This window comes from Carassius auratus, chromosome 7 (assembly GCF_003368295.1).
Source record: "Carassius auratus strain Wakin chromosome 7, ASM336829v1, whole genome shotgun sequence".
In the NCBI taxonomy this organism is placed as follows: Eukaryota; Metazoa; Chordata; class Actinopteri; order Cypriniformes; family Cyprinidae; genus Carassius; species Carassius auratus.
In genome coordinates this window covers 31,863,914-31,886,146 of record NC_039249.1, presented here as the reverse complement: position 1 = coordinate 31,886,146, position 22,233 = coordinate 31,863,914, and the positions used below count along the sequence as shown (strand labels likewise).

At 36.4% G+C, this 22,233-nt stretch overlaps 2 protein-coding genes across 2 annotated transcripts; both read left to right on the top strand.

Moving 5' to 3' along the window:
* On the top strand, positions 1-5,190 carry fgf4 (fibroblast growth factor 4). Its single transcript, XM_026268496.1, has 3 exons — positions 1-643; positions 1,858-1,961; positions 2,657-5,190. The coding sequence occupies exons 1-3, from the start codon at positions 349-351 to the stop codon at positions 2,831-2,833; spliced, it is 576 nt and encodes a 191-aa protein (XP_026124281.1). The 5' UTR covers positions 1-348; the 3' UTR covers positions 2,834-5,190.
* A 14,109-nt stretch (positions 5,191-19,299) lies between these two features.
* Positions 19,300-22,200, top strand: fgf19 (fibroblast growth factor 19). Its single transcript, XM_026266376.1, has 3 exons — positions 19,300-19,593; positions 20,308-20,411; positions 21,418-22,200. The coding sequence occupies exons 1-3, from the start codon at positions 19,392-19,394 to the stop codon at positions 21,742-21,744; spliced, it is 633 nt and encodes a 210-aa protein (XP_026122161.1). The 5' UTR covers positions 19,300-19,391; the 3' UTR covers positions 21,745-22,200.
* The last annotated feature ends 33 nt before the right edge of the window (positions 22,201-22,233 follow it).

Below are 22,233 nucleotides of genomic sequence, written 5' to 3'. Positions count from 1 at the left end.
TGGCGCAGAAGGCTGCTCCGTCATGCACTAGGTAGTGTGTGATGTAATTTCGCTGCAGTTATAAATATCGTCGGCAAGGGAAAAAGTAGCATGGCTGAGCGAGGCTAGAATTGAATTAGAATTTTCCAACTTTTGTGTGAAAAGAAAACAGCTTGAACACCAGTCTGAAGTGTAGTGTCTTGAGAGGAAACCCGCTGAGCGCGACTTCATGCCGCTCACTAGGGTTGACCGTAGCTCTGTTCGTGAGTAAGCCCTTTGTGCGTCTTTTTGGCTGCCGACCCAAATACAGAGAAAGACAGTAGTTTGGTGTCTTCAACTCTTTCAAACGCTCACGTATCGCTCAGAAGGATGAGTGTCCATTCGGCCCTTTTACCAATAGTGGTCTTAGGACTTATGACAAGCTCAGTGCGCTGCGCTCCGCTGCCCGGTGGGCAGAACGGACCCGTGGAGCGACGCTGGGAGACCCTCTACTCGCGTTCTCTAGCCCGAATCCCCGGGGAAAAAAGAGATATCAGCCGGGACAGTGATTATCTCACGGGCATTAAAAGACTGCGACGTCTCTACTGCAATGTTGGCATCGGGTTTCATCTCCAAGTATTACCGGACGGTAGAATTACCGGCGTGCACAACGAAAACCGTTACAGTAAGTTTCATCTGTTATTTGTACTTATGCATGCTTGATCGGAGGTTGGATTTGAAACTGTCACCCAAATGAAACTGAATTAAGAAAAATAAATTATCTTATAGAATAGAAAAGGAAAATAAATAAATAAAATGAATAAAAACATTTATGGGAACAAATAACACTCAATGGCTGTTAATCAGTAAAAATAATCTTAATAAAACTTTAAATTACACGAATTCAACATCATGCCATGTTTGATAACATCAACAAAGCCTGTTGTAGCGCTTCCATTTACATTTCCCGAATCAAGTCAGGTGTGGTAGCGCACCAGCATCTGGCATCCTGCGTTACGCACGCAACAGGTCTCTGTAACTAGAACAGGACAGAAACCGGGCCAGCATCCCAAACCTAAAGTCAGGAGCGAGACAAACTCATTCTTTACGACAGATTAACCTCGGCTCTTTAAAAAAAAAAAAAAAAAAAAAATAAAGATTCTTCAGTGATTCTTTGGATCATACTTTCTTATAATGAAGAACTGTTTTGGCTGTATAGGTTCCTGAGTTGCTTTATGCTTCTTTAGAGATTGTTCAGTCTATTACACACCAGTACAAATTGTTTTCTAAAGAACTACAGATTAAATTAATCTGGAATTTAGAATGTCTTTTGACATTAGGCTAAAACAAAACATTTCTGAGTCCATATCTTTAAAAATATCAACCTAATGTCCATATTGCAGTCCTTCTAAACGTCTGTTTACGCACTTCATGCGTTTCTAAAAACAAACTCAAGAAGTACTAGATATGTTTGTCAACATTCATCACAGACTAAACACACAGTAGTTTTTTAATCATTAAATGACAGTTTAATGATGAAATGATGACATTAAATAACGGTTTTCTTTAGACCCTTCTTAAGTGGCCAAGGATCTGATAATAAAAATGTTCTTTTTCTGACACGTGTCAATCAAATCACTGGGGAAAAAAGTGGTTTAAAATAAAGCAGAAGTCATTTAAAGATACATCTTAGTGGTTTTACAGAGAACGATAGATGCGATATTACGTTTGGGAAATCTGAAGAGGCGGGAAGTGTCATTTCCTTCAAAAAGGATGCTCTGGCAACTTCAGCGTAAACACGTACAATTTTTAGAAGGGCAGTCATGGTTGGGAGTTGCCAGACAGGGCTAAAGATATAAGCCAAACAAGGTCATTTATTTTCTTTGTTGTGTGTTTAAGGTCTTCTTGAGATATCTCCGGTGGAGAGGGGAGTTGTGACACTGTTTGGCGTCCGGAGCGGGCTATTCGTGGCCATGAACAGCAAAGGGAAGCTTTTCGGATCTGTGAGTATGAAATGATTTACAACGGCTTTCCGCCCGTGAATGTTCTTATCAGAGCTCGATGACATATTACCCTGTACTTGAGGTGTATCCCCTCACGGCCTCACCAGCGACCTCCCCCTCCCCGTCCCACAGTCTCCGACAGCGTTACATTGTTGAACTCAGTTGTGGCGTGCTTCCAGTGACTAGTGGTGTTTTCATTGTGGGACGGACGAACCCAGGAACGGTAGCGCAGTAGATCATTCGGACTACGCATTCCATTCTTAGCATTGCCAGCCAACACATGCACCTACTGTCCTTCTCAGTCAGAGTAAAGATGAACTGGCCAAAGAGGACCACCCAAACCATACTGGCTACCCTCTCCAATTTCTTCACGCTGACCAAGACCCCCAAAACACCTACACGTTTCCATGACCCAGAAAGAATAGGTGTAATTTCAAACCAGTTAGGCCAAGCCATGGATCTATTTACTTTGGCTGTCCCTTGCTTGGAGACAGATCAAAGCTGTCTCTTTGCTGTAGATTATGAAAATGTAATAAACAGTTTGTTCTATTTGCTCCATAAAATTCCTCGCTGTAAAAAGAACGTCGCTGTATTATTTAAACACAAGGTCGATGATATAGCCTATGTTATGACTCATGAGACGGTCTAATGAAATGTCAATGAAAATAATAGTTGCTATGTCTTTTTTATTGTAGACGCAGTTCACAGATGAATGCAAGTTCCGAGAAACGCTCCTTGCGAATAACTACAATGCGTACGAATCGCAGGCACATCCCGGGATGTACATCGGACTGAGTAAGACTGGCAAAACAAAGAAAGGAAATCGAGTATCGACATCCATGACGGTGACACATTTCTTGCCTAGAATTTGAGCTCGCTTGGAGAAGCGCAAGGCGGAGGAACTGCGATGCACTTTCTACAGAAGTTAGGCTACATGTGAGGTTAAGTGTGTCGTGTCATGTATGTAAATATTAGACTATTTATATCTGTTGATTTTATATACATCACAACGTCCTCTTTCCGAGGTGCAAGACAACAATTAATTTATTTTTTATTTGTTTATTTATCCTCATTGCTGCTACCACGTGTTCATATACAAGTGAAATTCCTACAATGTAATGTTTTTTTTTTTTTTTTTGCACTGTTTGAGTTGTTCTAAAGCAACTGTTTTGGAGAGGTGGTCAGTGTTAGACGCCATTTTTATTTTCTCGCGAATGAAAACACGTTTTTTTTAAATATAATTTTCAGAACAAATAGTGCATAGCCATTTGGGAAGGTTTCTGAAAGGCGCATTTAAATTTTGCGTCTGTTGAACGTTCAACACTGAGATAAACACAATCCGTCGCAGCCCCATTTTCAGTCATGAAAAATTAAATATGGCGTCTACGCTGACTAAGGTCCATTTGTCCTTCTTTGGAAAGAATATGTAAGTCTTAGGTCAAGCCTCCTATCGTTAAGGTGTATCAACCCCCATAGTATTAGCACTGGAGCAATTGTCCAATGTCTGAGCTCCTTTGTGAGGAGCTCGGATCTAACTGAAGCAGTATCGGCTTACTCTAGCTTACTGAAGTTCTACCCCTTCAAATCTGTTTTTAGCTCTGCCGGGGGGTTGAACTTTGAACTTATCCGCAGTCAATCTTTGTCACATTTCTAAGGCTCTAGATAGAGAGAAGTAGTTTCTTTAACATACAGACATTAATAAAAAGAAGAAAAAGTAATTGCAGTGCAGATACTGTACCCCGAGCCCCTTTAAAGAGACATACTGTACAAAGCCAAGGTCAAGTCAGTCTTTGCCTGGTGTCTGGGTGGAAATCAGACATGTTAAAGATCAGTATTTTTCTATGGTGGTAACACGGAAAACAAAGAAATGACAGTGTTGTGTGTAAGTGAACGCAGAGTTAAGTTAAAAACAACTTCCACAGTAAGTTACGAGAAGGCGTATTGCCCACTTTTTTTGTCGTTTTCTACCTCATGCAGTTTCCAACTGATCATTTCCTACTTTGAAAATCAGCTGACATAGAATGTTTAGTTTTAAGTTGCTCTTCTGAGGCTACCGCTACTCTTGTGAAGTTCTGGCGGCCATTGCGTCCTAGTTGCGCCTTGTCACGTTTGAGCTATCTTTACCCTGTGATTTACTTTTAGAAAGGATAATCATGTTGGAAATATTTGCAGACAGCTGTTAGACTATACTATATGCTCAACCAGTAACCCTATATTTTTCTTTATATATGTTGTAAATGCAATATGGTGCAAAACTGAGAAGCTGCTTTGAACATGGTAAATGATGTCAGTAAAGTAAATATTAAGAAATGATGCATTCATGCAGGGATAAACAAGCTTTCCATCTTGAACCTAAAAAAACAAACTCATATTCGAGAGATTATCTTTAAAAAAAGCATTCCTTATTTTCATCAAAATGGCCTGCAGGTACACTTAATGGAAAGAGACGAATGTTCTTGGGTGTAAACTAAAGTGAAAATGGATGGGCTTCAAAAAGCTTTAAAGAAAGCATTAAGGGACAATTCTAGCCTTAAAAGCATGAACACATTCACATGGTTTTATTTAGTGTAATCTCAAAGCCGTGCTATTTCAGCCGTTACGAGTCCAAATTTGCCATTTGTTTCTTACCAAGCCCTGCCTGGATGTGCACATCAATTAGTTTGACTTGATGACTCTGAGCTACCTGAGCTAATGCTGGAAGAGGGAGGGTTGTCTGTGTTTCTCTTTTACACAGCTGTGCCAAACCTCTTTCCAAATGGACATGATTTGCATCAGTGTGGATGTTGTTTACAATAGACCGAATGGCCATTGAAGGCAAATTGTCCCTCTGACCCTCATTACAACTGACACAAAGCATTGGTCTTGATTTGTTTAACCACAAAATGCAATATCAACAGGCTTGACCTAGTAGCCTGAGATTAGTGAAAACAGAACATCCTCGTCTTTCAATACACCAATGTTTTTTAAATGTGTTTATGAACAGGCATATATGTGGTGTATTCAAATAAAAAAAAAAAATTCTGTCAGTTCCCATACAGTTGTGTTTGCATCCATGGCAGAGCTGTAGTAAATGGGCCGACGTCCGAGTCCTGTAGTAGTGTGCTCTGAATCCTGTTTTACCAAATATTGTCTGTAGTTTTATACAGGTCTTGTTAAATATTGTGATGTATGTGCTGTGCACATGATGATACCCTAACTTAAATGGAAGTTAATAAATATGTAAATCATACCCGGTCTGAGTGTTTTTAATTCTTCCTACAAAAGCACACGAAGGTTCAAAGAAACCGACAGCTGTGATGGCACAAAACATGTAAAACTAGAATATCTCCCAGCATAACTATAGAAAGGGGCCTTTCCCTGGTGAAGCTAAAAATACGCTCACAGACTTGTGTCACTAGACTATGCGGGCCCGCCTGGAGAGCTGTGCCTGATATTTCTACAAGGACAGCACTGCCAAGACACTCTGCTGCTGTTGTTTAACTTGCCAAGGCCCAGTTTACAGATTGGGTGGTTTTGCCATCCGCAAAGCCATGGGAGTGGAAACCACTATTTCAACTTCTGTTTCCAAAGGTTCAGAGGAGGACTCCACTGCAGTCCTTCCAGGCATGCGGTTCCATGAAAGGGGACCCCGTTTAAAGTAGTGCGGGCCCTTCCTTTTTCTGTGTGCTGACTAATGAGCAGATATGTCAGACTGGCCTTTTTGAGGCCACGATTGGCTTTTACTCTAGATCAACTGCCAATGCTATTGTCTTTCCTTAGTACAATCCACAAACTGACATTTTATGCAAAGAGAGTTATGCATTTCCATGCTGTATGGCACGTAAGTGTAGGATAACAAAAGGAGACATGCAAGACAAAGGACAATCTGCATCCACCCAAACATCCATTTCATTGTCTTTTATCCATCATTTATTTATTTATTTGTTTGTTTGTTTGTGTATTTATTTTTATTTTTTTATTTTGAGCAGCTAAAAAGATACTTACTTTCACATTCAACAGATGAGGGTGGCAAAAAAAAAAAAACATGATCATAAACAAACAAACAAACTGAGAAAATAACAATTAAAATGCATTCCAAATTCAAGTTGGTTTCTGATTGTTTAAAAAAAAATATAACGTTTAAATTTAATAACTTAAAAATGTCATGTGATGCAACCATCTAGTAAAAAACATTAAAACATTAACATAACTTTCCTTACACCTTGAATAAACATGCATCTCTTATTATAAAAAAAGAACATCTATTTTTCAGGCAAAAAGTATTTTTAGAAATAGAATGAATTATTAATTTATAAATATCATACATATTTGGGAATCACATGACATGTTATACCTGAATTAACTGTGACCTGTCATAAAAAGTCAGATTATCTTGTATTTTATCATACATTTTCCTGAATATTGGCTGCACTCCATAACTTAAATTTTGTGGACAAAAACCTTACTTAATAAAACTTTTATATATAATTATGATGCAAGAACGGTTAATCTTTTTCATGTTATATCCTTAAAAAACACCAAAATTGATTTAATTAATTTAATTCAGAAATTAAAAGCATGCCAGTAATCAAAGGGGTATATTCAAGTCATCACATGTATATATTGCATGTGTAAAGTACTTTTTCGTCATGCCTTTGATCATTGCTTTACAATACACACTCTGCACTCAGTATATTCAAATAAACCTATCACTTTAAAGCAGGACAGGCGAAGTGAGACAGGTGTGGTCACTTAATACACACGTATTCCTGGCCATGAGCTGGGGCTAAATGGAGCCCTATCATTGCCCAGAAGAATGATAACTTTTTGCTCCAATAAACTTAGTCTGCCATGTATGAGGGCTGTAAAGGCCCTCTTAAAAATAGTTTCTCTTTGCCGCCTATCTGCGTCAGTTTCATTGTCTGTCAACCAAATAAACATCCATCCACCTCTCAAGTGCTTCTTCTCCAGTCAGTTGTTTGGCCCAAAACTGTCTTCATATCATAACAGGCCTTTCAAGTTCTCAAGAGCACAAAGACTTCACAAGACGGGCCGATTGCTTAACAGCTCACAAGAATGTGTTCGCTAACAGAAAGTATATTGAGAGTAATTCACTTGCTGATGCTCTGGCAGCCAGGTGGTGGCTTCAAGCTGAAGGGAGGAGAAGGAAGCAGAGGAGGAAGGTGGAACGAGACACTTTGGCTGCTTTGGCATTGTCTGTGGTCATGCGTATGGCCCATCCTTCTGTAAGAACAGAGAGGCTGTGACACATGTAGAGCTCTTTAAGGGCAAGTCAAAACCACTTATGTTACAAATAACACATTACATGACCTCAGGCAATACATGTCTAACAATACAATCAATCACAGACGAATACACTCCCATTCAAAAGTTTGGGGTTGGTAAGATGCTTTGTGAAAGTTTCTCATGTTCAGTGTATTTGAACATAAGATCTTAGCTTATGATTATATATTTAGTAAAAAGCAACATTGTGTAGTTTTCTATTTTAATAATGTGATTTATTCCTGAATTTTCAGCAGCCATTACCTGACATGATCATTCAGAAATCATTTTAACATGATGATTGGGTGCTTAAGAAACATTTCTTACTTGTCAATGGTGACATTTTTGTGTGTGTGTGTGTGTAAACCGACATACATGTTTTTTTCAGCATTTTTTGATTTCAAGCAAACAGCATTTACTTGAAATAGAAATCCTTCATAACATAATTACATTTCTTCTCTGTAACTTTTAATCAATTTAATTTATCTTTGTTAGAAATATTAGATACAGACAGACAGACAGACAGACAGACAGACAGACAGACGGACGGATGGACGGACGGATTGTATTGAAAGTAAAAAAAAACGTTAAAATACCTTTATTTCAAATATATTTTTTTTGTAACATTATATGTGTCTTTAGTGTCACTTTGATAAATTGAATGCATCCTTTCTGAATAAAAGTTTAAAGTTCCTTAAAAAAAAATCTTTGAATTTTAACTTTTCAATGGTATGGACAGACAGATGGATGGACAAACATTCAGATAATCAATAACAAATACATGTTGTATTTTCCCTATTATTCCCTTTATTTTGCTAGCAATCTATTTCCTTAGGATTATTTGATGATTAAAATGTTAAAATTAACAGCATTCATAGAAATCTTTTTTCATATGTGACCTTGGACCACAAAAGTCACAAGGGTAATTCTTTTCTTTTTATTGAGTTTTATACATCATCTGAAAGCTGAATAAATAAGTTTCCCATTGATGTATGTTAAGATGTATGTTAACAATATTTGGCCAAGATATTTGAAATTCTGGAATCTGAGGGAGAAAAAAAAATGATGCTATTTTAAGATGATCATCTTTAAAGTTGTCTAAATGAAGTTCTTACCAAAGCATATTACTAACAAAAAAATTTAGTTTTGATATATTTAGGAAAATAAATTTTAAAGTCTGGAATCTGAGGGTGCAAAAAATAAAGTAAAATAAAAATACTGAGAAATTCGCCTTTGACATTGTTCAAATGAAGTTCTTAGCAATGTGTATTACTAATCAAAAATTAAGTTTTGATATATTTACGGTAGGAAATTTACAAAATATCTTTATGGAACATGATCTTTACTTAATAATTTTGGCATGAAAGAAAAAAATATAATTTTGACCCATACAGTGTATTTTTGTCTATTCCTAAAAATATATCCCAGTGACCTAAGACTCGTTTTGTGGTCCAGGGTCACAAAAATACCCATCTGACTTCTGGTGTTTTGGTCCACGGTCACATGTTATAAATGTATGTACTGACACTTTTAAACAATTTAATGCACCCTTGCTGGATAACATATTTAGAAAAAATCTTGCTGACCTCAGTTCAGTGGTATATAGATAAATGATGAAATCATGAAACATACTTTTATTGCACTGTAAAGTCACTTCTGATAAAGGCATCTGCCGAATACATAAACAGCACATACAAAATGGCTACAGTGAAACAAGCATCTGGAGGATGGGCTGGGAGAAGCAAATAAGTGATGAAGCAAATTAGATGAATTCAAATTCCCACACCTGGTTGGAGACACAAGCAACCACATGAATGCATCTGCTCCGACCTCCACTGACAGCGAATCCGTAGACTTCACAATCACTGTTATACCAACACAAACCTGCTATCAAACACACCTAAACAGAAGCTTTTCAAAAGAGAACCCACAGTGATAAAGTACTTAATAAAATATAAAACAGATATCTTTCCATTGAAAATGTTAATTATAAACATAAACTTATGTGTAATGGTTATCAGTGCATTTCTCTGCACATGTAAATATCAGCGCTTGCGGTTTGTTTTTGCATGTTGCTGCAGAGGGAGAGTACAGGGACTCTGATGCCTGAGGCAGTCTGCCTGAGAGTTGTATTTAGATGTGTTTGTGCCTTGTGCCCTCTTTGTAGGGCCAGCTGTAAGTTGTCTGTTTGGGATACTCCAGATGTTTGCCCATAAAGACAAGGCACTTCAAACAGCTGCGAACAACATCCTAACCCTCTTGCACTTCCACCATGTTTAGAGGTGTATGCTGGGGCTTTAGCAGAGGGGAAATGACTCCGACTCTTACCCTGTAATCATGGGGCCGGCTGGCCAGCATGTCGAGGGGGGAGGAGGGAACCTGCCAGTCACTTTCTTTTCCGCATCTTCTAGCACTGAGGGGAAGCCCTGAAACTCCATGAAACCTCCAGATTCTCACCTTTCCCAAGGGAACTTGAACTTGAATCAAGTCACTCCTGTCTGGGAATATACAGGTTTAATATGAAAGCTCAGAAAGAAAGGTTCTTCATTGGATTTAAGCAGGGCTTTGGTTGTGGGACATCTTTTTTTTCAAGAATTTGTCGGATATGCTTTGTTAGAGAGTCAGAAAGCTTAATGTTACATAACTTGTTCTTCGCAGCAGCATATTAGTTTCAGGAGGGTTTGAATCAACAATACATGGATTTAAACAGGATAAAAAAAAGATATTCTAAGACAAATGGTGTCAATACAGTTTTCCCACAAAATACCACACTTTAAATGATGGAGAAACACTTTTTACTCAGAAATGGCTATTACATTGTTTTTATTATTATTATTAAGAAACAGAAATTAATACTTTGAATTAAAGGGACAGTTCACACAAAATTTAAAGTCTGTCATCATTTTATGAACTACTTTACATCCAAGATTGATACTATTAGAGATCAAATTGTAAACATGAATTCCTCAGCTACAGTATCACATCAGATAGATACCCTGATGAATAATTCCACTCATTCTCTTCTATAGGAGAGGAAGAATTGTATAAACTTGTTAAATCATCCAAACCAACAACATGTACAGGTGCTTCTCAATAAATTAGAATGTCGTGGAAAAGTTAATTTATTTCAGTAATTCAACTCAAATTGTGAAACTCGTATATTAAATTCAATGCACACAGACTGAAGTAGTTTTTGGTTCTTTTAATTGTGATGATATTTGCTCACATTTAACAAAAAACCACCTATTCACTATCTCAGCAAATTAGAATATGTTGACATGCCAATCAGCTAATCAACTCAAAACACCTGCAAAGTTTTCCTGAGCCTTCAAAATGGTCTCTCAGTTTGGTTCACTTGGCTACACAATCATGAGGAAGACTGCTGATCTGACCACAAGACAGACAGACAGACAGACAGACAGACAAATAGATAGATGTTGAATTTTCCCCAACACTGATTTTTCATATATTTACATTCATTCATTAATTTACTTTTTTTTTTTTTTTTTTTTTTTTGTTGTTGTTGCTAATAACACATTTTCATAGGAGTATTTGATGAATTGAAAGTTAAAAAACAGCCTTTTTTAAATAGAAATATGTTGTAACATTATACGTGTCTTTACTGTCACTTTGATAAATTTAATGCATCCTTGCTGAATAAAAGTATAAAGTAAAAAAAAATAAGTTTTAATATATTATCAGTGTATATATGTACAGTGCATTGTTGGCTATTGTTACAAATGTGACCCTGGACCACAAAAAAGTTTTTTTTTTATATTGAGATTTACACATAATTGAAAATAAACAAGCTTTCAATTGTTGTATGGTTTATTATGATAATAAAATATCTGGCAGAGATACAACTATTTGAAAATCTGGAATCTGAGGGTGCAAAAAAAAAAAAATGAATAATAAAAATACTGAGAAAATCGCCTATGAAATTGTCCAAATGAAGTTCTTAGCAATGCCTGTTACTAATCAAAAATTAAGTTTTGATATATTTAGGACATTTACTAAATATCTGCATGGAACATGATCTTTACTTAATATCCTTATGATTTTTGGCATAAAAGAAAAATGTATAAATTTCACCCATACAAGCTTAAGACTTGTTTTGAAAAGTGACAGTGTGACATGACATACAGTCAAGTATGGTGACCCATACTCAGAATTCATGCTCTGCATTTAATTCATCCAAAGTGCACACACACACACACACACGAAGCAGTGGGCAGCCATTTATGCTGCGGTACCCTGGGAGCAGTTGGGAGTTCGGTGCTTTGCTGAAGGGCACCTAAGTCATGGTATTGCCAGCCCGAGACTCAAACCCACAACCCTAGGATTAGGGGTCAAACTCTCTAACCACTAGGCCACGACTTTCCCACGGTCAAAGAAGCTGGCTATTCACAGAGTGCTGTATCCAAGCATGTTAACAGAAAGTTGAGTGGAAGGAAAAAGTGTGGAAGAAAAAGATGCACAACCATCCTTGAAAGAACTGCAGCCTTATGAGGATTGTCAAGCAAAATCGATTGAAGAATTTGACCCACCTTCACAAGAAATGGACTGGGGCTGGGGCCAAGGCATCAAGATCCACCACACAACTGGCTACAGTTGTCATATTCCTCTTGTTAAGCCTGTTAACTCCCGAACCACAGACAACATCAGAGGCGTCTTCTGACAATTATCAAATTGTCATTGTCATTAGGATATGTCCCCAAAACCTTAAATATGGCTGTTATTAAGCCTCTAATTAAAAAACAGACAAGTACTTACTCTATTAGTTAATTACAGACAGATCTCGAATCTCCCTTCTCTTTCCAAGATACTAGAAAAGGTAGTATCCTCACAATTATATTCCTTCTTAGAGAAAAATGTTTTTTTTTTGTGAGGATTTCCAGTCAGGATTTAGACCGTATCACAGTACTGAGACTGCTCTCATTAGAGTTACAAATATACGAACACAAGTGCAGTATGGAGGACCTCAAGGCTCAGTACTAGGGCTGTTACTTTTCACGCTGTACATGATATCCTTGTCAGATATCATCAGGAAACATGGTGTTAGTTTTCACTGTTATGATGATGACACTCAGCTCTATTTAACTTCGTGGCCTGGCGAAACATACCAGTTTGAAAAACTAACGGAATGCATAGCCGATATAAAAAAACTGGATGACGAGTAATTTCTTACTGCTAAATACTGAAAACAGAGGTGTTAATTATCGAACCTTAAACCTCTGCATGTAATTACCTAGAACACTGTCTAAGACTCAATGGCTGCTCTGTCAATTCTTCGTCATCAGTTAGGAACCTAGGTGTCCTATTTGATACCAATCTTTCCTTTGAAAGCCACGTTTCTAGCATTTGTAAAACTGTATTTTTCCATCTCAAAAATATATTTCAATAACGACCTATGCTCTCAGTGTCAAATGCAGACACATTAATTCATGCGTTCATGACCTCAAGGTAAGATTATTGTAATGCTTTATTGGGTGGTTGTTCTGCAAGCTTAAAGAGCAGGTAATTTAACATTTTAAAGTGTCCTAATATTGTGTTGGAGTCCCCTACAACAGGTTTAAATGCATCTAAAGTCATAAAAAAATTCTAAGAATATACATTTAATACAAGAGTAATTCGCCAATGATTTCAATATGATTTGTTCCAAGCATGTTTGGAGCAAAACCCTCCCTTCCATAAGCTTACTCTGCTCTGATTGGTCAGATGGCCAAGCCTGTTTGATTGGCAAAGAGAGGAGTCCTTCAGCCAGTGAGTGCTACCATTGACAAAGCACCTTTACATAAAACAATAATATAATGCACCAATCCGTTCTTATAATAATAACATAAAATACAAAAACATTTATGGAAGTGAATCGTGCCCACAGCTAAAGTTTAGCTGCTAAACTGTAAACACTTAAAACAATAACTGTGGATATGCTAGCCGAGGGCTAATGTTACTAAATGATGAAAATATACAGTTTGTAAACCAAAATATATTTACTGTAATGTTTGAAGAATGACAGACAAAAGACGGTCTGTCTTAAATTTTTAACCATTTGTGCAGCTTCTCTGTTAACAATGGCTCTGTGTAGTAACAGCTGCTTTATGTGAAACCTGAGGGAATTTACCGCTCATTAGAGAACTGGCTTTACTGATGAGATGTGCATAACGATCGGCCGATCGTGATCGGCGCAGCCCTAAAATTTTCACATAACTTCGATTGGATTATTCTGAAAGAGGAAAGTCGAATACATCTAGGATGCTTCGAGGGAGAGTAGAAGACAGACAAATTTTCATTCTCAGGTGAACTAACCCTTTAAGGATAGCTACGTTATACTGCAAAAGAGATATTTTTCAAAAACCCATGACCTGCTCTTTAGTAAAAAAAATCCACCTGGTCCAAAATGCAGCAGCTAGAGTTGGACCAGGCTATGGATTACAGGTAATGCTCATGTACAATCAATAAAACACTGATAGGTTTCAGGCCCCAACATAGCACAGAAACTGCACTTGCTTCTTGCGTCAGACCAAGGCTGCATCTCATTGCTAATTTTACTTGATCTTAGTGCTGCGTTCGACACCGTATATCATGACATACTCATAGATTGATTACAAAACTATATGGATATTTAAGGGCAGGCTTTAAGATGGTTTATATCCTACCTGTCAGATCTCTGTTTATTTAAATGGGGAGTCATCTCAATTATAACCAGTAAAGTATGGAGAGCCCCAAGGATCTGTCCTAGGTCCTCTACTATTTTCAATATACATGTTGCTCCTTTTTAATATTATAAGAAAATACGGGACTAGTTTCCACTGTTATGCTGGTGATACTCAACTATATATCTCAACAAGACCAGATAAAACTTCTAAACTATCTAAGCTAACAGAGTGTGTTAAAAATGTAAAAGTAAAGATTGGATGACTAATACATTTCTCTTATGAAATTGGATAAGACAGAGATATTAATTATTAGACCAAAAAAAACTGTACACAGAATCTCTTGGATTACAGTTCGCAACTAAATGGATGTACTGTTACTTCCTCTACAGTCAAAACTCTCGGTTTTATATTAGACAGCAACTTGTCTTTTGAAAATAATATTTCCCATGTTACTTGTTTCTGATACAGAAAAGATAGTTCATACATTCATGACGTCTAGAATGGACTATTGTAATGCACTTCTAGGTGTTGTCCTGCATCTTCAATAAACAAGCTACAGGTAGTACAAAATGCAGCGGCTATAGTTCTTACCAGGTCAAGAAAATATAATCATATTTCCACAATTTTACTGTCTCTGCACTGGCTACCTATTAAATTCCATTACAAAATATTATTACTTACATATAAGGCCCTTAATGGGTAAGCTCCTGTGTATCTATAGCCTTCTACCATGCTACAATCCATCAGGCTTCCTAAGGTCACAAAACACTGGACTTTTTGTAGTTCCTAGGCAAAGTCCACTGAAGAAGGTAGAGCTTTCTCGCATTTTGCTCCCAAATCCCCTTTGGAATAGCCTTCCTGATAAAGTTCGGGGTTCAGACACACTCTTTCTGTTTAATTCTAGATTAAAGACGTTATTTCTTTGGCCAAGCATTCAAATAATGCATCTCATAATCTTGTACTGCAGTTATATTTGATCAAATGCACATGACTATTCTTTAGCTGTGGTAAAATAAATCAATTATGCTTGGTTGGAACTATAGCTATGCTAATAATGTCTGTTTGATTGCCACGGGATTTACACAAGCTTCAGTCTGGATCCTGAACACCTGAGAAGAAATGATCTCAGAGTACCTCAGATGATGCTAAACCTCCAACAGAACCACCAAATTTTGCTTTGATTGCAACATAATAATTGCTGTAAATTGTGTTCATAGTCTGTTTGATTATGTCTTTAAATCTTTTTTTTTTTTTTTACATTTACTGACATAGTCACCACTGGTAAGTTACTACTAAATATATTGTAGAAAAATATATTGTACAGCTGCTTCGCAATAATTTGTGTTGTGCAAAGCGCTACACAAATAAACTTGAATTGAATTGAATTGAACTGAATTTGATAGTTTTGCTTCACAATTTCTCAGTATATCATCAAGAGCCAGGGGTATAGCTAACCAAACAGTTTCTGGTCCCCTTTGACTCCCTTAGTACTTTTTTTCCCCATACTATGGAAGTCAATGGGGAATAGAAGCTGTTTGGTTACCTACATTCTTCAAAATATCATCATGTTTAACAGAATAAAGAAACTCATACATAAATTAATATATCGTAATAAATCATAAATGATGACAGAATTTTCATTTTTTGCATGAGCAATCCGCTTAAATTATTTTTCTTTAAGTAGAAAGAGTAAAATAGTATTTTCTTGTAAAACATACTCCAGTATCTTTGCTGTATTTACAACTTAGGAAAATCTTTATGTGTGTTTCAGTGTATGAACCATTATTTGCAGCTAAGATAAACTGAAAAAAAAGAAAAGAAAAAAAAAAACAGTAAAGCTCCTTGATCTTTATAGCTTTAAAGGCCCAGACCTTTGTACAGAACAAGAGCGGAGGATTTCACATGGCTTTAATTAAAGTAACACCAACAAAGTGGGTAATGTTGGCACAACATGGAACAAGAGACACCTAGTCAAAACACGCTTTGAGGGCTTCAAAGGGAATAGTGACTACCTGCATGCAGCACCAACATACAAATACTTCAGAGGTTTAATCAAACCTGTGTTTTCCCAACATAAACAAAAACCACCTCATCCAACCCTATGACCATAAAGAACTCAAGCGTGCAATCAAACACTGGAATTAATTGCAAAACATCCTTTGGATTATTAAGGAAACTAAGGATAGACATATAAAAGGCTATATGAACCAGTTTTGTTTATATGACTTTGCAAGTCTCTTCTGCATATTACACTTGAAGCAAATCTTTGAGGTTTCCACAAGAGGGCAACACATAAGTCAATTGTGTTCAGATGTATTGGCCTCAAAAATAGAACTGTTTCTTACTATACAGAAATTGTCATGAGACATATATGAAACAAATATGCAACTAACAGATACCAATTTTAAGCTTCTTGAAAATCCAGATACTATATTTTACCTGATCTTTAAGTTTTTGTTAAGACTATTGAGCTGGAAACTGACAAATCACAATCTTTTGTCATCACTCAAATCCATTGCTTAAACATTTGAAACAGTTCAAATGTATGACATAAGAAAAAGAATGAAACTGTATAATTTGCATATACCTTGGCATCATTAGAGGGGGTTTAAGTTGCAGAGGCAACACAGTTTTGTCTTTAGTAATACAAAATAATTAAATATCTCGCATGGAAAATTATGATTAAAATTAAGTTAAATAGTGATGATCCCAAAATGTTGCCTTTATTTACACATAACAATGATTTACCACAATAGTTTTTAAATAATTTTAAACAATCTTACATTGTATTGTAGTAGTTACAGACATTTGAACACTTGGAGTGTTATTTGAACACTCATATAATAACACTTAGAGTTCTTATATATTCATATATTTTCTCAGTAATTATGAACAATGTATATAAACTATAATTTTGGGTACATTACATACAAATTGTAATCCATTACTGACACAAATTACTTTTCGATTACTTTTGACCTATCATTTATCACTTTTGAATAATGCAATCTTAAACCATAAAGATATATATAACAAAAACTGGAAGACTTCCCAAACAAAGAAAGTTTTTAAATATAAAACAGATGAATTAGGGACAATCTGTGAAGTAACTGAACTTGAGCATTTTAAAACATAATATAACCTAATAAGAAATACAAATCTGATGATGTAATCCAGATTACATTGGTATATATTGTGGGAATTTATGACAAGTTTTACTTTTCATTAAAAGCTGTTACATTCTAGGTGAGCTTTCACTTCAATAAAGGGGGCATCAGAAATGAAGGAGGTCAAAGTGTGCAAACCACTGGCAATATGTAATTTACTCTTATGTGCGTCATAAAGCAGCATTGACCCAAAAGTCAACACTACATGTAATTATCCTTGTTTGCTTAACAGGGGATCTCCCCACGTAGCTCAAAATGCACAACTCTGCACATCTGAGAAGGAGAGACACAAAAATAACATGTTCACAGCCTCTCTTTAAGGGTTATCGTACCTACAATACTTCTGTCATGATTTAACATCCCTTGTTTGCTTGTTCAGAATAGAGTTCATTAAGAGGCAATGTGGAAGTATTACAAAATATATCCAGACAAGGACCTTTGATCAACTCGGTCTGCTTTACAAAATCAATTATACATCATTTTCTTGCACAGCACAGTGGGTTTGGTTCGATCTGGCATATTTCATGAATGAATGTGATTATTAGATAATACAGACGGTCCAATCAATGACCTGGGACTGGTGCGTGAACTAGAGATTTCCTCTGTAATTACTATAGTGTTTCTGTTCAGAGGCACCAAACTGAATGACAGCATAGGCCAGCGTTCAGATTTACATCACTTCCTCTGCACATTTTTGACAAACAGCAAGAAGCCAAGCTTTCAAAGTGATGTGACATCACTGAATAATTGTAATGAACAGTAATGAATACATAAATGTCACACAAATGATGAGATGATGGACACTTTAAGGGTAACTTGCTAACTTAGCAGAACAAATGAACCATTCATTCATTTCTCATTTAGTTTTGTATGATATTAACTGATTTGTTTAGGCTTTGCTTGATATGACCTGTTTTAAATATATATTATCCATCATGAAATAATGAGTAAACCCTTGGGAATGTGATGTGTGCTGAACTGCCACAATGATGAAATCAATGATGAACAATATTGATGGATCTTCTTAAATGACAATGAATTAAAAGTACTTTTTTATTATTATCAGGAATGCTTTTCATTCAGTACGTGCCGTTTATTTGAATCTTGTTTGTAATGAGTCATTCGAGTCCAAAAATCGTATGGAGCGTCAAAATTGCCAAAGTGCTGCGACTACAGTGCGCCATCTAGCGATCACTGCAGGGAAGTGGAATTGCAAGAATCCTGCAAAAGCAGTCTGGTGAGAATGTATTGCACAGAGATTTACTGTCACATATCCGTAAAGCCTTATAAAGGCTAACTAACAACATTGATTAAGATAAAAAAACAGAATTAAGATTTTTTTTTATGCAAGATCAACCTTATGTCTACAATGAAAAGCACATATAAGGATAGGTCATTTTCAACATTTATACATGAATGGGAATATTTACTCAGAATTACTCTTTAACTTCCATGTAAATCCAGCTGCCTCAGCAATTCATAAAATAGACACAAGACGCAAAATAAATAAATAAACAAAACAGGGCAAATGTGTTATAGTAGGTTAAGTCTTCTGCAGAGTGCCCATGTGTTAAGTTAAACAGATTCACGGGGTTTTTCCGAATCAACCATGGGTGAACATTTATCTCCCTCCTTTCGAATTACTCAAGAATAGCCTATGTTAAAAATGCAAAAGCAATCTTCAAAACACACACAAAAAAAAAAGAAAAGAAAAGAAAAAAAAGCATTGAATGGAATTTTTGAGAGAAAGAGAGAGAGAGGGAGAGAAGTTATCTACCATGGTATTTTGTAGCATCTTAAAAGTTTTTTTCCACAACATATCATTAATATTTATTTATTTTAGAACGATTAATTTAAATTATTTGATAGTCATCAACTGTTTGTAAATTTCTTACATGGATATGAAAAATGTAGGCATATATATATATATATATATATATATATATATATATATATATATATATATATATATATATATATATATATATATATATACATTTGAAAGTGCACTTCGATTGACGATTACTCCTCGAAATGCCCCTGAGAACATGGTTAAGTTAATCGGAGTATGCATGACAGATGCATTACAATAATATAATAACAGGATCAATTTTGCTCATTTATTCTGTCTTCATCGTCTGTTGGATGTCCAACGGGGGTGTGTTGCCCTGTTCTCAGAACTGCCAAAGAGGGGAAATGCTTATCGATTGATCTGATAAGAGGACAATTTAAAAGGTCAGCTGCAGAGCTTGCGCCAAAACAGAGCAATACAAAGGAGACAGAGTGTGCAGGATTCACATCAGAACAAGACAGCCTATAATTACTACAGATAAAAGTTAATAATGCTCCTCTTACTCTTTGTCACTGTTTGTGGAAGTAGCATCGGCGTGGAGAGCGTCCCGTTGCCTGACTCTGGTCCACATTTGGCAAATGACTGGGGAGAAGCAGTCAGGCTCAGACATCTGTACGCAGCCAGACACGGTCTACATCTGCAAATAAACCCAGACGGGGAAATAAGCGGATCGTACATGCAAAGTTCGAACAGTAAGTGACAGTCATGTCATGTAGATAGCTACTATACGCGTATCAGCGCTTCACGTAATATGGGTCAATGGCAAATAAGGATGTCCGGAATGATTCCCATCTGAAGAGGGAAAGTCTTTTAAAATATCATTTAAGACACATGTCGATTCCTTAGAAGTTTATTTTTGAAATGTTTATTGATTTGAAATATGTGTATTATTAGGCTAGGCCTATACAAAAATGTCAAGTCGTGTAACCATCAAGTAAAACAGCACGTGGGTGCACAATTGAATCAGTATGTTTTTTTTGTTTTTTTTTGTGATTTTTTATTTATTTGTGGTTTTCGTTAACTTTATAAAATTATTATTATTATTATTATTATTTAAAAAGAGTTAACTTATGTCACCTTTTCTGTGAATTGCACTATTATTATTGGTTATTGTTGTTATTGTTATTATTATTTTGACTCACTCCCTCACTGGTGGATGTCATGCATCATTATATAATTCTGCAACATGCACTATGCTTTTTCGGTGCTACACAATTTGATGCAAATATTAGGCCCAGAACTGCGACTGGAAGTTAAATGAAGTTATCGTGCATCTTCCCATAATCCTTTTTATGTCAAACCAATTTTCGACCAATAGTGTTTAAATTAAGATTTGAGAGCTTTTTATTTCAGCGCAACAAAATAAAAATCTTACTTCAATAAAAAACATGTTTTGTTTCCTAAAGGTTTGGTTGAGATACGACCGGTGGATACAGGATGTGTTGCCATTAAAGGTGTTGCAAGCACCAGATTCCTCTGCATGGACAGAATGGGAAAACTGTACGGATCGGTAGGTTTGACAATCAGACGCAAGAGAATGTACAATCTTCTTGTATTAGCAATTCTACTGATAATCATACCTACCTTACGAACCATATTAACTGAAATAATTTGTGTTGAGGGTCTAAGGCTATTTGTAGGTGCCTTTAGACTCCTGCTCATAAGATAATGTCCATTATTTCAAAAATAGTAGAGTTCATGTAGTCTATATTGTCTTACTGACAGAGGTCAACTGAGGCTACAAGTCTGGACACTTTCTAAAACTCTTTTTAGAACAGTGGCATTCTTATTGCAATAATTAAATTCTTAGAGAGCGGAACTTTGGCACTCTGCCACCAATTATAATACAAACCACCCACATTCATCAGAGATAACCTTGTTGTGCTAAGGTCACCTCACAATGTCCTTTATGACTGCGGAAGCATAGACAAGCCGATTTCGCCACAGACATCTAGCTTTATTGACATTGTGTTCTGGTCATGGGTTCATTACTCCCATCTGACGTTATAACCAAGAACATTATTTTTTTTGGACAGGAGGAAAAACAGTCATCAGCATGCATTTAACTCCAAAAATGAATAAACGTTTGAGTAAATGTGCTAGATATCTGTCCTTCACTCTTAGATACTGAACTGATATTTATAACAGCTGCCAAGCCAATTTAAACAACTGATCACAAATTATGAATAGTGAAAATATGACTTTAGGAGTACTTCACTATTCAATTTACTTGAATGACCAGAACACCATGCCAAAATGATTCTCACAAAAATGGTCAAATATGCTGATTTGAGTGGAGTCACTGCATCAACCTTTGCCCACGGCGGGGTATGTTTGCATAGCTAAAACCCTCATTGAAAAGAAACAGCAATAACAACCTTGACCTCTCTATGTGGTGAGCAAACAGCTATCAAAAAACTTAAAACACATGCAGGGCAGGGCAGGTTGATGAGATATCCATATTGTGGTTCTTTGCATAACTTTGTGAGTTTTCATGCTGTTGCATTTGTTTGCAGCACACTTACACAAAGGATGACTGCTCTTTTTTGGAACGCATCATGCCGGACGGCTACAACATCTACATCTCAAGCAAACACGGAGCCCTTGTGAATTTGGGTGGCGCAAAAAGCAAGTTGAACAGTAACAACGGGAATGCTGCATCCCAGTTTCTGCCCATGGTCAACACACTTTCTCAGGAACCTACCAACCACCTTTCAGGGGAGCAGCATTTTTCTGTGGACCCTGAACAGGACCATCAGTTGGGCCTTGAAATAGACAGCATGGACCCTTTTGGAAAGATCTCCCAAATTGTGATCCAGAGTCCCAGTTTCAACAAAAGATGAGGACTGAACAATCCCCTGTGAATGTTGTAAGGAAACGACCCAGAGGTCAAGAAACAGAAGACGGTTTAAAATCAGTTCTGCTTTGAACCAGAGCACAGGGCCAGACTTTTAGAAAAAGTCCAGTGAAAGCAACCTGCACACTGGACACAGTCACTGGACAAATGTAGTGTTATAGACTGGAAACAAAATCACTCCAAATGTTGAAGATTGTTGTAAGATCAACCATAATGGTTCAACTTGAATGTATTTATTTTTCCATGTGTCTGTGATGACCTTGCTCTGTAATTATTGTTTAAAACTTTAGTTAATACAGTATATACTAGCATAATCTAGAATGCACTGTAAACACATTTTGTTTACCTTTTTTAGTATTTCATGAATATATAACTATTTGTTCTTTCTGAAAGAGTACATAATGATTAAATAACTTTTGAAATAAAGGATATGCTAAACGTGGTTACATAGTTTTTCTACAGAAAAACGTAACTG